A 17,823-nucleotide genomic window follows, 5' to 3' on the forward strand; every position below is an offset into this window, starting at 1 on the left:
TAAGTTGTAACAAACAGAGATATACTGCCTTTATATCTATGATACCACCTTAATGATTTCATTTTTGAGCTCTAGCCCCGAGTATAAAAGGTTGTGGATTCAAACGGGTTAAACCAAATTGATATTTGCTACCTCTTCGCAAATCACGAGGCATTAAAAAGTTAGAGCAAATACTGGTCGGCTTAAATTTAGAATAATGTATCTAAATGAGTTGACATATCTTCCCTCAGATAGTGAATTAGCACGATACAAATCAAGGTCACCGTAACGTTTGTACAAATAAGGGTTCATAATATTTGGCGTTAACATTTTCCCGTCCTGAATATGCATTTAATATACCGCTGTTCGTTAAACCGCCATATATCCATCCATTATAATCAGTATCTGAACCAATGATGCTGTAACAAACACCTGTATACTTGCTATACATAAAATGACATGTTAGAATTTTAGATACCAGAATCGTTGGATAATTTGTAATGTTACCGGTTGTCTTCTAATCCCGATTTAGATATTTTGACTGAGTGAGTATTCAGTTAAATTTACCACCACTAAATCGATGTCACTGCTGGTAGAAGTTTTATTCCACGAGAGTTCCAGCAGCCCACTAGTCAGCACTTTTTTTGTTGACATGTGTTATCATAGACACAGCCATAATAAAGACTTCTTGGAATTTTATCGAAAAACTAAGGATTTTTTGGTTCTGGAAAAGATTACTACCTTGGTTGTATTTCTCAAAACCTTTCGTCATTTTGGTTTCTCAATGCTCTTCAACTTCGTATTTGGTTCTTTTAAGTTTTGTAAATCGAGCGTCACTGTTGAGTCTTTTGTGGACGAAACACGCGTTTGGTGTACAAACATGTATTACTGGTATCTTTGGTATGTTTATTAACAACCGCTCAGTCGATACCACCCTCCCACAGGGAATCATTAGTCGTGTAGTCAGTACTTCTGAATTATCATTGATATGGTTACTTGATAGTAAATTAACTGTTCACAAAAGTTTGAATTTTCGAAAAATTAAAAAAACAACAACACCAGAAATAGATTTCCTCACTGTATTTGACAAAACCTTTCGGAGTAACGGGTTCCAAATGTTCTTAAACATACTTTATATAATAATTTAACTTTTGTGAATCGAGGGCTACCAATGAGTCTTGTGTAGACGAAACGAGCGCATGGCGTACAAAATTTAAATACTGGTATCTATAAAGAGCTAATTTTGATTTCGGGTGATGCATGATAATACGAGACGCTTAAACTATCGAAACAAACTGTCTCGCTTCTTTTGGAGTTCATTCATTTCCCTCATTTTTTTGTACATTAATTGTTATTCTTGTTGCAATTGATTTATGAGATTTAAACATCGGTAATCTACTCTCGACTTTTTATTTAATACCCTAACATTGTAAGAAATTTCGATATACTGCCTTACTATCTTATCTTATATAGTATTATATTTTTAGAAATATAAGTTGTAATTAGCATTGGTATACAGGCTTTATATATAGTATATCTAGACACATTACGTTGTAACAAGCATTGGTATTGATACGGCCAGAAATCACCTTTAAATTGTAGCCAGCAAAAGACAAATATCAATAACACATTTTTACAAGAGATATTATACTTATAGAAATGTCTTTTGATTATACAGGATTCTTCTCTTAACAGTGCGGCATTCAATGAAATATGTATGTCAAATAAGTTCACAATCTAGTTCCGTATATCGTGTTATTTTCGCTCATTTTCGCGGATAATACAAATTGCCAAAAATAAATTCCGCCAATTTAAAAGTGCACTTGCAATGTTATAGTATAAAAGTTTTGAATTCGCCTAAATAATAACATCCAAAATATATTGTCTACCTTATTCAATGAAAATCCTGAAATTTTATACCCGCAATAACCCTCTATACGGTTTGAAGTTGTTCGTAAATAAAAATCTAAATCCAACAACTCCAGACAACTTTTGAGAATACAGGTATATTAATTTCTATCTAAACTACTTTTGGTATCTCGATACTAAAAATGTCTCGGAAACTTCCAGATCACTGTAGAAGGGAACTCCTAGAAAACTGTAGACGTAAAACTTCAATAATACTGTAGAAGTTTAGATTACGCATCGTAGATCGTGATCATTCCGGAATTATTATGCAAGTGAAATAGAAATTTCTAATAATTCCATCAGTATCCATGATTGTTCCAGTGATTTCTAAACTCGGGACGAAAGATACCAGAGGGACATTCAAATTCATTGATATAAAATAAACTCACAACGCCATGGCTACAAACGAAAAAGCCAAATTATAGTACAGAAGACACAACATCGACTTCCGGACGGGTAAACAGTTTATACTCAACATGTGGCACCCGTCGTGTTGCTGATGTTATTGCAAACCCGGTAAAAAGTGAAAAAGGAACGGGATTATAGTTACGACATAAGGGATATATCCGATATCATCAGTGCAACGGATATTCCATAATGGTCAACCAAATCGTGATGGCGTCCGTAAAATTTAAGAATGGATGATTTTTAAACTACAAAATTATTATACCATTATTTTGTAAACAAATAAAACCCAATTTTTAATATATTATGATTGTTATAAAGGCACACACAACAAATTAGGTCAAGATAAATAAACAAACTAATTACAATATCATATCAATATACAGCACTTATATTTAATATCTTAACTTGTGACTCTGTAACAAACATTGGTTCATTTCATAACTTATATGACATATGACGTTGAAACAAATAGAATCATATCCAAAACAGTATAGCTGTGGCCATTGATTGACGACCTTAAATAATCCCATTGACTGGGACAGATTAGGTGAACGTGTGTCTGTAACGACAACTGCTCACTACTTACTTATTATAGAATTTAAACTGTAGTGTCATCAAAAGGTTCTAAACGCCTTTAATATTAAAATAATTCGAAAAATTAATCAGGAATAACTTTATGTTTTGATTTATATTATTGATATAAATTAAAACATCGTGTTATTCCTGATTAGTTTTTCTAATTTCTTTATTTAGGTGTTGAGAACCTTTTGTGACCCCATAGTTTAAGTGTCTTTAACCAGTACATAGTGAGCAGCGGTCGTTACAGACAAACGTTCACATAATCTGCCCCAGTCAATGGCTTATTTTAAGGTCGTCAATCAATGGCCACAGCTACACTGTTTTGATTCTATACTGGTCATGTAGCTTAAGTTTAAAATGAGTCAAGATATCATTACACAAAATAAAAAAAAATGTTGGAGTATAAAAAGTTTCATTGAATACTGACACCAACGATGAATAAGATAATGTATTGACCCTTTCATTACAGACTAAAAAAGTTGTTTTAAACAATGTCTGTATTATATGTGGAAATATAGGAAGTGTGGGCTATTTTATATATTCCAGCAGATTCTTTTTGTTGCATTGATAATTCTGTTTCTTATCGATTTAAGAGATTTGAACACTGGTAAACTAATTTCAATGTCGCTTGCTTTAATTTGTGATAAGAGGCATAACTCCTCTCGGCAAAAAATATTTTATAAGCTAAAATTTATATTGATTTACATTAACTTTGAAACATAAAGATTGTGACATAGTTTATAATGAGTTCCTTATTAATTCATATATATTAGAAAGGACAACTATATTTAAAGAAATCGTTGCAGTAGATGACGGAATGTCCGTATTGTTATTGAATACGTAAAGACAACACCTATATCTACTAAACAGATTTTGTTTTACATTTTTACATTGGAAACATTTGTTTTCCAAATATTTATTAGCGTATTTGATGATAAAAGTATGTAGGAAGGGTAAAAGAAACTTTGGAATAAAAAACTTTTTAAACAAGAAAACTGAAACTATTGAATTACAATTACATTAAAGGTAACAATTCTACTGCACCGGTTTCGCATTTGGAAAATAAAAGTCACTTTACAGGGCCGTAACTACATTGAGGCAAATGAGGCAAATGTCTCATGTTGGAAATTCCAAAAAAAAAAAAAAAAAAAAAAAAATGAAACAAAAGATTGTCTTCATATCAAATTGTTTTCATGGAAAGGGTCTTGCAATAAGCAAGTTTTTTTCACTCTCTGATGTCGCCCTTGCATGTTTTCGTAATCCATGTTTCTGTTTTACTTTTAGTTTTCAGAGTTGATGGTCTATTGTTTGTACTTCAGTGTCCCGGGTTTGTCTTTTGTTCATTTAATGTCCTATTTTATGTCTATAGTAAAAGTGTTGATTTTCATTTGTAAACCTGGGGTTTTGCAATGTTGCATGTTAACGATGTCCAGACATTGTGCGAGATAATATTTTAAGAATAAACAATGCTACTGGACACAAAAAAAAATGGTCGTTTCTGCATGGTGAATTGAACTTTCAGATCAAAGAATACAAAACTGGCTCTTTTTTCTTGCAGATAAAACTAGATAGCTGACATGGTTTAAATTAAAGTAAGACCTTCAATTTCCCGGTATCAAATCATTTAAAAAAAAACCATCAATGTATTGCCATATGACCTTTTACATTGAAGGGTTAATATATATAGGAAGATGTGGTGTGAGTGCCAATGAGACAACTCTCCATCCAAATGACAATTTATAAAAGTAAACCATTATAGTTCATGTACGGCCTTCAATACGGAGCCTTGGCTCACACCGAACAAAAAGCTATAAAAGGCCCCAAAATAACTAGTGTAAAACCATTCTAACGGGAAAACCAACGGTCTAATCTATATAAAAAAACGAGAAACGAGAAACACGTATAAATTAAACTTGTATTAAGTCGTGTTCAGACCCTTTAACAGAAAATAAAGGAATATGGAGTAAACATGCACGGGACCTAATCGCAAACAAAGTCAATGTATAGAAAAAATACAAATGATAAATGGTCAAAGTTTTTATTCTTGTTCTTCATCTTGATAGTTGCTGGAGGGTTTTCAACAGTTAAAGAATCATTAATGCCGTAAAGCAAACTCAAGCTGATCCTTAGTGTCGACTTAAGCAGTACTAGTACTTAAAGTATAATACTGCACTGTCGCTATATTAAAATCTAGTCATAAAAAAAATCATCAAAGTCTAAGCACAATACAAGACAAGAACAGACATACATATCCGGTTTTAATGATTATGAGAAATACGATTTTTGCTTTATCCTACATATCGGTATATTAATGTTGGCCCTACAACCTTCAAGTCTTAAATTACAATGAATCTATGATTTTGCTTTGAGACCAGAATAATGTCGAAAAAAAAGCTAAAATCAATTGGGTTTCAAAGTAAAAAATAGTCTTTGAAACGCTCAGAATGCACGATTTTGCGTTATTTTTCTCAGAGCTTCTGGGGGCCTTGAGCGCCCCCAAGACCCCTCGCCAAAACTTTTTCGCCTCGCTTCGTTCGGCAAACATATTTTGCCTCACTATAAAAAAAAAAAGGCTAGTTACGGCCCTGCTTTAGTGATGCTCGAGTCAAAACGTTTGAAAAACAAAAAAAAATATGCAAAGGTTGAAGAGCTGATCAAACCAAATAGAACCTTGAATACAGCCATACAACGAATGAGAGCATTTATTGAGAGACATATTTTCCTTAACTTTAAGTTTAACATAAAAAAAAAAAGGATGATGACAATTGTCCATGTATATACTGGATACCCAAACTTTGGGGTCGCCAAGATGTACGACAAAACATATTTCTTAAGTTCTTATCACCAATTCTTTTTACAAGTTAAGATGGAATTTAGAAATATTGTTATGGCGTTTATTTACCAAGCGATATCATTTCAGATGTTGATTTGTAAGAAATAAAAACTTTTTGTCGCAAATCTGTTCTCCAAATCGTTACAATTTTGCAGTAATATCAACATTTTATTTGTCTATGCTTTATGACAGAATTCCTCAAAAGTAAGTATACCGAATATTATCATCCATTGCTGGTCTTTTTGAACGATAAAATCTATGTCAAATTTGGTGCATATACACTTCAACAAGTAGTAGTTTTTTGTGTGTCCAAATTGTGATCAACTGCATAGTGTCAGCCAACTGTTTGCCCAACCCTTTGATGCAGACTTCGTAAAGCACCATATTGCAATGTTCTTATAGTTCAATTTCAGATATATTATTCATGTCCTGTCACTCTTCACCCCACTTTTCAGCGAGTGCTTGTAAGTCATATATCACAGTTGAGATTAAAGATATCCCCAAAAAATAGCAGTTAGGTTGATATTAACACGAATGGGTAACTTCAAACTAGAATATATGCCACAGAAATGATTGAACTTTCCATTTATCAATAAAAACTTACCATCTGCCAGTCCGAATGATGTTCATAATGAAAAATATAGAGCAGAATCTGCGTTCCCTTCCAGAGCACCTGAGATCGTCCCCTGATTTTGGTGGGCTTCGTGGTTTGACTGTTCCTTTTTTTCCATGTTGAGTTTGAATGACACTTTGGTATGTTTCGCATCTCTTTCACTGTCCCCATGTCTCAACCAATTAAGCAACATGTTTTTTTGTCTTAAATCCTGAGAGAACAGAATGTACGTCTGGTTATGTCCTATTGCCGATTATGACATTTTTACTGGGAGTAGGTTCGCATTATGAGTGGTCTATGCATAAAAGGAGTCGCTTACTCTGCCGACAGTCCCGGTTTCTTTCCTTTCAAGGTTATTGTTTTTTTCCATGGTTTTCATATGTCAGTTACTGTTGCCCTTACTTAACAGAGTAGCAACTTACAACGTTTTTAAAAGCATTGCGGTTTATTGATTCGTAATTTGATTTCTAATTTCCATTGTTTTGTCTTTCTTTCTTAAATTTGTGTTTTTGTTATTTTCGTACTACCCCCCCCCCCCCCCCCCCCTCCCAAAAAAAAAAGAAATATGAAATATTTGATACTTGACTTTTGATTTTACAACTATGACTCATCCACTTTCCAACTTTTGGCAATAACAACAACATAAATTTCAAGAAAGACCTGCTTCAGAAATGTATTGGTTTCTTGTAAATTTTATATCATGAGATAAACACATTTCATGCATATCTTAAATAATCAAAATTATTGATATATTGCTGATACCTGCACCTCACTTTTTTTTTTCAGAACAAAAAAAGATATAGCAGTGTAAACAATTTTAAAAGTGTCTAAACTATGTTTCTTTAATTTCAATTTACAGTGCAAAACTTTAAATTGAGATGAATATATCACAGCAATCGTGTGTTTATTTATCTAGCATCAGTATATCTTCGCCACCTGTCTTCTTATATCAATGTTTCTTTAAAATTATTTTCAATTTTTAACTAAAACGCATTTCATTCACATTTTGTGTCTCTTTATAATTGTGTTCAGAAAGATATAAATGTGGTAGTAAGCTTTTGTTCGTTGTAAAAGTTGTTTAAAATGATGAATATTATACTAAAAATGAACGTTAAAGTTTTCATCTTTTTCCTGTTCTCTGGATGCGATGTTTACACCAAGTCGATACAAAATGTCACAGAAGTTTCTAATGAATTTCTACAGAATAGATTGGATAAAATGGAAGCGTCACTTAGTGTTCTTGAGTCGACTGTCAAGAACATCAGCGCAGGTAAGGCGAGATGACATTACTACAATCAAAAGATAATTGATAACGTTTAGTTTTTATTAAATGACAGTGTACTTTTACATAAAATAATATGTTACCCGCAATATCACTTCTCATCTTATAGAGGTATAACGTTTTTGAGAGAAAATGCCGTTACTATAAACATTCATGTAACGTCAAATTTTGTATAAGTTGGATTGATTACCATATAAATAGGAATGGTTGGGAATTTTTTTATTTTGAATTAATAATAAAAAAATTACATTTAATCATACATATTCAGAAACACACGGTACTAAGTTAACCGATTTGACCTTAATTGTCATATTTGATAATATAATTACACTAAAATGATAATTCAAATTTCAAAGTGTCCATAAGAATCAACTAACAATGCCTGGGCTCGATATAATGTATCGGCATTGACACGTTTATTACACGAGTTACCATCTAAGTATCTATCGAGAGGACATCGGAAGACTGCCTATGGTCATATTACCCGATTTAAACATTAACCATCAATAACGTGCAAAAGTATAATGAATTGAAAATATATGAATATTTAGCTGTAAAAAGAATACCGTTTTAGGAGTTGGATCAGTTTACGAAATGTCATGTCTGGTGTTTCACTTTCACTTTTTAAATTCTTTTCTTTTAATGAATGAACTACTGCTGAACAGATGTGCAATATATCTGCACTAACGGTCAGATTACGGATAACATTAATACGGATTTAATTGTCATCACAAGTTGGTTGGTCGTTATGGAATATCCGTTTTATAAATGATAGCGGATATGTTCCGAATATCGTAACTATAATTCTTGTCCCTTTCCCCCGAATGTGATCTACCAAATAATACTTATTATTGGGTTTTTACAACAAAACGGGTGCCACATGTGGAGCAGGATCCATTCTATATATTTTTTAATTGATGATGCAAAAGCCACCGAAAAGTAGCAAAACAATTTGAGTCGACATAGCAGACTAATGAAGAGAAAATGTTATCCGTCAAAGACCACAAGTGGCAGGATTTATTTCTTTTACTAGTTTAACACCTTATTACATATATTTAGTCTGCTTTGTTTTTTCATTAAATATTTGCATAAGCTTAGTAATAATATGTGTTTGTGGTTTGTTTTTTTTAGATAAAAAGGATGATGCAGTTATGTTCTTCGCAATTATCGAAAGTAGAGCTTTCACTTTAGATAAAGAATCGACAGTTGTGTTTGACACTATTGTTTTAAACGAAGGCAGTCATTACAACAACTATGATGGTGTATTTGTGGCTCCACGTAATGGTATATATATGTTTTCTTGGACAGTATCATCCGCTAATGCCAACCGTGTCATAACGGAATTGGTTGTGGATGATGAAGTCATCACATCTACTGGAGAGAAAGGTGCTGACTCTGGTAGTCATATGTCGGCCTCAATGACGGCGATGTGTAAAATTAAAAAAAATGGTCACGCTTGGATAAGAACAACTGGTTATAGTGGTCCACATTACTTCCATAGTCAGAATGATTATCCAAGAACATCATTTCTTGGTCTTCTAGTTCGTGCTGAATAACACAAAAGAATTGGAGTATTACAATTGAAATAAACAGCACTATTCGTTGGGTTTTTATTGAACTCTTAAATCAATTCTATATTTAGAATGAACCTTGCAACCTTTTTCTTTAACTGAAGCATCCACGTTTTTTCGTCATTCGATATACATGCCATATAATTACCGAAAAAAATATCTGGCTGGTTTCCTAATGATACTGAATCGATCCTAATGGTTATTAGGATTCAAAGGAACTAAGAACACTTTTCGAAAGAAAAAGATTTTTTTTGCGGAAATTCCGAATCGAGATTGAATAAACTGACAGTATTGATATCCGAGACCCATTTGGGAGACATATCCTTGACAATATTCATGTACGCTTTCGCATTAAAAAAATTATAGTTACAATTGCAAGTAATTCAATTGGCGCCAATTGCGCTCCTTTTATCACAGACTTGCTCCTGTATTTTTTTAATCCCAGGTTACAGATATTATTAGAAAGATCTGACTAAATGCTATCTAATTGACATATTTAAAAAAAACTAACTGTTATCTAGATGAAATGTTTGCGTTCAAAATTAGTATTTCTAAATATACTTCAAAAACATACCCAACGGAATTTACTTTAAATCAATATAATATAATCAGCAAGAAGTGATCTTTCCTTAATTGAGATATTTCCCTTTCACACGTGAAACTCAATGAAAAATGTTCAAGTTTCCTTTAATTGACGAACATTCTTTTGATTCCATCTTATGTTGGTATGCATCCAAGTTTGTTCACAAATGTTGTGCGCATATCCACAAATTGCGTTCTTCAGTGATGCTCGAAACCAAATTGTTTCTATAAATCTTGAATTCAATACAAACGTTCCTGAGCTTAATTTTTTCTTTAAATTGAAAAAACGGGATATGGAGTAAATGTGCATGCACAAAATCGCAACAATACACAGCAAAAATATAAATTATCAATGAACAGGGTTTTAATGTCTGTTTTTCATCTTGACAGTCGCTAGATTCTTTAACAATGAAAGAATCATTCATACCCAACAACAAGGTCAAGACGGCCGCAGCGTCGACTTTGGTAGATATTAAAGGAGCATTAGCTACGAGATATAGAAAAAGCAAAAACAAACATTTTTTATTTGTTCAATCACTAATGTAAGTGAAAAGGTAGAATAAGAATTCGTTTTGAGCATCCAGTTTGGCTCAGTTTTGTCAAATTAGTTACGAAAGATCGGTAATGAATTATACCTCTTGATAGTGAATAATTCTTCGGAAGGCAACCGATGGTTGGTTAGACTGCGGCTAGACTAAAATACAGAAGAATGAAATACAGATACATAATATCGAGTTTATGCATCGCAAATCATTTATTTTAGACTTTGTTTTAATTTTGATATACGTTTTGGGTCAAATATGAGAAATTGGGTCATATCGGTGAACAAGAATTTGACAGGTAATGACCTTTAAAATTATTGTACTGTGAATAAATTTCAAAGTCAAGAAAAAGGTTACATCAAAGTCTAACACAATACAAGACCAGAATCGACAGATCCGACATTAATCAGCCGATATATATATAAAATGTAGCAATGAGGTCTAAGAACAGTTTTTCCCTTGTGTACCCTGTTTTCCCAGTTAGAAACTAAATGCAGGTGAATTGAAACTCCAAAATCATATAGTTATATCAATAATTATCAGCCCCTGCTTAAATAAATTTGAAAAAAAGAAACGTAATTGGCTGGTATTACACTTTTTTCTGAAGTCGAAACTAAATAACAAACAAAAAAAGGAGAAAAAAAACCACAGACTTAACCGTGTCTTCATTGCTTCATTCAAACTAAAAGTCTTACAATGATTCTATACTTTGCTTTGAGACCAGAATATTATCAAAAAGTATTTAAAATAAAACTGGCGTTTCAGGACCCATGGAATCGTTCAGATTACAGATTTTGCGTCATTTTTCCAGACCCAACGCCGAAATATATTTTGCCTTATTTTTAAAAGAGACAAGTTACGGCACTGAAAGTAGAACGTGAAGTGCAAAGGGAACACGTATATTAAATAAAGGTTCCGTTAATTCGAGCTAGATGTGAGATACATGCCTGCATTAAATCGGGGATGGAAAGGCATGCACAGAAATACCATACACAATGACGCAAACAGTAAAAACTCAAAAATACTGAACTCCGAGGAAAATTCAAAAATGAAAGTCCCTCATCAAATGGAAAAATCAAATGATAATAACATTAAACGAATGGTCAACAACTGTCATATTATCAATACATTGCATTATCTGATATTTTATTAGAACAAGTACTCACTAGCACAGTACATTTACTTTGAGCATAATAACTTGTACAAAGAATTGAAAATTTTAAGAATCATCTAAAATACAAAAGCTATAATTAACGAAACAAAGTGAAGTATGTTCATTTTGTCTATCATTATACAGTAAATTTGATTAACATATCAAAACATGTCATGATGTAATAAAGATGGATGTTCACGTTATGTATAGTATTTAAACACAAATTTACATCATTGATATGTTGTTGGTAATGTTATCCTTCGCTGTTGAAAATATAATAAAAGCATCTTTTGCGTAGACAATTCTGACAAAAAAAAGTATATTCATTTGTTTTAGAAATATAAAGCTTTTAGCTTTAATGAAAATTTTGTTAATATTTCAATGTAACGATTAAATATAATAGAGCTACTTCTTTTTAAAATAATTTTTTAATGGTATACATGCTATTACGCATCCCTTTAAACATTTGCTGGTATATAAAGCAGATATATTTCGGCTCAAAGAAACATAATTGTGCAAGTTAGTTGTTGTTCTTTAATTTTTACATGAGTATTGTCAGACTATCTATAATATTTTTTTTTCATAATATTTTTGTTCGGTGTACACAATGGTGAGACAAAGTCAATACAAAATAGAACAGATATTACAATTGAAGCTCTGCAGAATAGATTGAAAAAATGGAAGCGTCACTAAGTATTCTAGACTCGACTATCAAGAACATCAGCGCAAGTAAGTTTTATTTTTTTTACAATAGACTTTTAACTTTGTTATAAATATCGGAAATATGATATTAATTAGTTAAGTGTATTTGATTGAAAAACTTAGTACATTCTGGAGAACCTGAGATCACCCTTATCATTGTTGATGTACACTTGCATTTGACACTTTCATAGATTGTCAACATTTCATTTGACCATCATTTTAACAGTAATGAACGGAACTACAAGTTTCTTGTCATGGGTCCATTTTCCATCCATCTGCCCGTTCTTTAAATCAGCAACATAGTGTTCGATAACTAAAAATTGCTTGAACCATGTTATTTTAACATTACATAAGGATTGATGGTAGAAAGCTCCCTTTCAATTTTGACGGGACCTTAACCATTAAATTTAATGCATTTCTTTCACATTTGCACTAGCTCTATAATGCTCAAATCAATTTCCTAAAAACCTATGTATTAATCTTGGGATTGATAGATGGAAGCTCCCTTTCGATTTTTAAATATTTCGATTCGTCGTTCCAGATATACTACACTTAAAAATTGTCAGATACTTTTTTTTAGTAATATTAAATTTGTTTTCCCAAATTGTACCATAACTTGTGGTTGCTTAATTTGATTAACTAGAAATGTTTCATATCTGTAGAAATTCGCTGAAACATAACACACAGCTAGACAAAAATAATATTCAAGAGTTATAAGACTTTAAGATTAATAAAAGGCATTTTTAAAAATATCATTCACTACCTTCAGTATGATTAGATCAAATTACTACAAAATAAGCAGTATTGTAAACATTGCTGAATGAACATACCTTTTAATTTCCAATACATTTCTTGTTTGTCATTCCATAGTTATAGGACTCTTAAGGAGATTAGACTGATAAATATGTCTCAAATCTGTTAGTTTAAAAAACAGTGGCTGATGATGCAACTTTCATATATGAAGTTTCGAGTTCGAGCCCCGCGCGTGCCAGAAATGCATCTTTATTGACAAGAAATTCCAGTTGTCTTGCCATAGGTCGGTGGCTCTCTCTGGGCACTCCAGTTCCCTCCACAAACACCAAAAAATCAATCAATCAATTATCCTGGTCTTATGTACTTACCAGTAGGTTGACTTTCGAATCATATAACTGGTAATGAAGCATATAAGGAGATACTTTACTCTGTCCCCGCATCGTGTTTGTTTTTTTAGAGGAAATGCGATTCCTATTTTTTCGTTCCTGTTACATATCATAGTCGAATTCTTGGGAAATTAAGACAGATACCATCTACACTAATTAGATTACCCGGATTAATGTTATTTCTAGTATTGATTTCAAAGCCTACGAAAAGCAAAGAAAACACACAGTTGACAAAATTAATACACATTTAAAATTATCTGTTCAAAACCAAATTTCATATAATTTTTGCCCCCTATAAGGAACAAAACTATGTCTTCCGCTCTGTACAGGAGAAACATTCAAATAGCTTGAAATTCAACAAAAGGAAAAAAAACAATTGGAAACAGTGCATGCACCCGCTGTGACACAAGATATAAAATAAAGAATGTGGTCAGACTGCCAATGAGACAACCATCCACCGAAATTCAAATGAACAGGACGTAAGCAATTATAAGCAACCGTACGGACTTCAATAATGAGAAAACCCATACCGAGTGGTCGACTATAAAAGGCGCCAACATGAAAAATTTGAAAAAAATCAATTGAGAAAACTAACAGCCTTATCTATAACAAAACAATTTACGAAAAACAAGTATGATAGACATGAAGCAACTACAATCACTGAATTAGAATACAGAATGTGACAGGGTTAAACATGTTTATGAGAGCTAAACACTCCCCAAAAATGAGACAGTGTTGTAACAAATTGCTTTTAAAATTTCAACTTATTTTTCTGGCAAAAAGGACGACGCAGTCATGTTCTTCGCAATAATCAAAAGTAGAAGTTTTAACTTAGAAATGGAATCTACAGTGGTGTTTGAAACTGTTGTTATAAACGAAGGTAGTCATTACAACAACTATGATGGTGTATTTGTGGCTCCACGTGATGGTATATATTTATTTTCCTGGACAGTATCATCTAGTGGTGTAAATCGTGTCATGACAGAATTGGTTGTAGATAATGAGGTGATGAGAGAGAGATGCTGACTCTGTTAGTTTTATGTCAGCCTCAATGACGGCGATATGTAGAATGAAAAAAGATGGTCACGCTTAGATAAGAACAACTTGTTATAGTGATCTGCATTACTTAAACAGTCATGATAGTCATTCAAGAACCTCATTTCTTGGTCTTCTGATTCATGCCGATTAAGGGAACTGAAGTTGAAAAACAGCATACATTTGTTTTTGTTTTCTGAATAATAAAAATATTCTATATCAAGAATAACATCTCCAACCTGTTTCTTGAAATTAAGCAACCAGCATGAATTCATCTTATCATTATATTCGATAGGCGAATTACACTCATGTCTAGGACTCAAAGAGTATAAATAATTCATTAATAAAACAAAATCAGATGTAGAAGAAGTTATGCTCAAATGAACCCATGCACTTGCTGAAATTTGATGGAAAGTAGTAACTTACACAATAAATCATTTGTTTCGTAGAAACATAGTTAATTTTTTATGCAGCAAAAATACTGCAACCTGATTGGTTAATAAACCCGGTGAAAATAACACCATACCCTTGTTCACACTGTGATAAATAAAATTTTGCCACAATAGAGAAGAAAAAAAAATAGAAAAAAAGTGGAACATTTCAAAAAACAATTTAAAAAAATAATTTTTAGAAAAATTCTCCGAAAATTCAAAAGAACTTTCAAAATTTTGTCAGATTAAAGAAGTATTTGACAATGCGTAGCACCATCGACGTTGAAAAAATGTAACACTGGAAATTTTCATTACCATTTTTCAATTTTACATCCTGATTAAAAAATGAGTACTTGAATTGTTCGTAAGAAATAGATTTGTTATCTTGGTGTTATTAGGGGTGTACGGAATTTTAAACCGTTGTTGAAAATTCTGTACACCCCCGATTACACCAAGATAGTTAATATTACCTCTGTCTGTCCATTCGTCAGTCCGTCCGTCCCATGCATATTTTCTTCACATTTTTCCCAAAGAAATACTTGACAAGGATTTCTGAAATTAGGTTTCATGGTTAATATAAGTAAGTTATACTGTGTGATGCGTTTTCAGATGCATCACTCAACAACTTTCTGTTAACTGAACACTTGTATTTTTTTCACACATGATAGCCAAGTTGAAAATTTTCGTCACATTTTTCTCAGGATTTTTTTGACAAGGATTTCTGAAATTTGGTTTCAGGTTATATAAATCAGCCTACCGTGTGATGCGTTTTCAGATTCATCACTCAACAACTTCCTGTTTATTGAAACATTTCGACGGGGGTATCATCAGTGAGCAGTAGCTTACAGTTTTACTTGTTGAGATAACTTTCCTATGTTTTTCAGAAAAAACCTGATAATGGAATCTACTTAACAGATTATATTGTAACTATCTCACAGTCTATAAGTGAACTTCAAAACATTATGATAGTATTATCAAGATATACAAGAGTAACTTCAATTTACATCTGTTCTACATTCTGGATATTAAAAAAATTCCTATAAGCGTTGTCAATACGTGGTTAATCAAATGAACATAACAATTTTCGTCCGTTTTCTGGTTTCTTTCAATAAAAACGCTCAAACGAAATAATTTGCCAGCCAATGAAACAAAAAAAAACATGTGTTTGCAGGGAGGGGGTTGTCTATAAATTTGATTAAGTCTTGAACACAACTGGGATGTTGTCTCTGCTTTGTTTTCTATATCACATGCTGAACTTGCTATGAGCATCTGCCTCTGTTTACTGAGTTTATTAACAGCTTGTCAGTCTGGACATGGACCGTCTCGTTTGGGGATGAGTATGTGTAATAGGAATTATTTGCTGTTATTTGCTCATTGATGACCATATAATGACCTTTAAATGTATTATAATCCTCATTTTCTACCTTTTGGGGAGGGGGAAAGGATACTGGTGTTGTTGTGTTATCGATGACGTAAAACCCTAATCTCGTTTGAATTGTTTTACATTGTCTTATCGGGGCCTTTTATAGCTGACTATGCGGTGTGGGATTTGCTCATTGTTGAATGCCGTACGGTGACCTATAGTTGTTAATGTCTGTGTCATTTTGGTCTTTTGTGGATAGCTGTCTCATTGGCAATCATACCACATCTGCTTTTTTATATTATTAAAAATAAAGAACCATGAGAATATCTTGATTAATGTGTATTGGACTGTAATAAAGTAATAAAACGGTACCAATCTAATAATGTATTTTGACAACTCTTAATCAATGTTGAAGAACATAACTGGCACGGACTTAAAGTACAGTCGAGCGAAACAATGTATCATATCTATGCATCGATAAATGTATCTAAATGTAACTCCAATACTTGTCCTAATAAAATAAAATGACCATAATGTGGGTAATTAACTAACTTTCATATGTCTCGCTATGTATTATTTTAATAAGTTTGTATATATTGTCCTCTTGTTCACAAGTATGTGTCCGAGGTAATGAATAAAATCTTGAAAAATCTTTAATCATATATATAGGTGAAAAGAGGCATCGTTTGTCAACTTTGTTTTATGTAGTTTACCTACAGTAATCACTAGGCTATCAACACTGAGATTGTGACTTCAAAAGCCTATGTGTATTAGACTGTGATCTTATTTGACAATTTTTCGGTTGAGGTTAGGGGTTCTGTACAGGTGATATACATGTATGTATCTTCATGAATAAAGACTGGCTGGGATGATAAAGCCATGGTCACTGACATGTTAAACACTTATCAGATAGTGAAAAAGTTCACTTAATAAAAACCAGGGACTACAGATGGTTACAAACTAATATCACTTCTGTCGTTCGTTTTTATCTACCAAACAGATAACATTTTTACATTCGAATCATTTTTTTCAAAATGTTTATTCATCTTCAGTCACTTTCGTGCTTATAATAAAAGAAAGTAGAAAGTGTAAAAAACTCTTTGAATTTTTACCTAGGTCTTTTTTCATCGAGATAACTGAAGCTAGCAATTTACAATAACATTAACCAATACAATTCTACTGTACCAGTTGCGCATATCGACAATAATTGTCACTTACGTGATGCTCGTGTCCAAACGTTTGAAAAACCACAAATTATATAAAGGTTATAGGGCTGATCAAAACGTAAAGACAACACCAATTTTTACTAAACAGATTTTTTTTTACATGTTTACATTCGAAACATTTGTATTCCAAATATTTATTTATCTTCAGTTATAGCAAGATTAATGATAATAAAATAAAAAAAAAGGCAACAGTAGTATACCGCTGTTCGAATTTCATAAATCAATTGAGAAAAAAAACAAATCCAGGCTACAAACTAAAACTGAGAAAACGCATTAAATATAAGAGGAGAATACAACAGAAACACAACATTAAAATGTAACACAAAAGAATGTAGAAAGTGTCAAAAAAACTTGGGATTTTTATCTAGGTCTTTTTGAACGAGAATATTGAAACTATTAAATTACAATTACATTTATTGAACGGTAACAACTGTACTGTACCAAATGCGCAATTGGACAATACATGCCACATAAGTT

The 17,823-nt window shown here is 32.3% G+C and overlaps 1 protein-coding gene across 1 annotated transcript; it reads left to right on the forward strand.

Annotated features, from left to right (window-relative positions):
• Positions 1-7,362: 7,362 nt before the first annotated feature.
• LOC139519920 (complement C1q tumor necrosis factor-related protein 2-like) lies at positions 7,363-9,772 on the forward strand. The gene is made up of 2 exons (XM_071312242.1): positions 7,363-7,590; positions 8,734-9,772. The coding sequence occupies exons 1-2, from the start codon at positions 7,404-7,406 to the stop codon at positions 9,156-9,158; spliced, it is 612 nt and encodes a 203-aa protein (XP_071168343.1). The 5' UTR covers positions 7,363-7,403; the 3' UTR covers positions 9,159-9,772.
• Positions 9,773-17,823: the final 8,051 nt, after the last annotated feature.

The sequence above is a fragment of the Mytilus edulis genome, chromosome 1 (genome assembly GCF_963676685.1).
Source record: "Mytilus edulis chromosome 1, xbMytEdul2.2, whole genome shotgun sequence".
Lineage (NCBI taxonomy): Eukaryota > Metazoa > Mollusca > Bivalvia > Mytilida > Mytilidae > Mytilus > Mytilus edulis.

What these genes read in the sequence shown, in the direction of transcription:
- LOC139519920 (XM_071312242.1), top strand. Translation starts at nt 7,404, where the DNA reads ATGATGAATATTATACTAAAAATGAACGTTAAAGTTTTCATCTTTTTC. An exon ending in TGTCAAGAACATCAGCGCAG is followed by an intron (nt 7,591 to 8,733) that starts GTAAGGCGAGAT and finishes TGTTTTTTTTAG; the next exon opens with ATAAAAAGGATGATGCAGTT.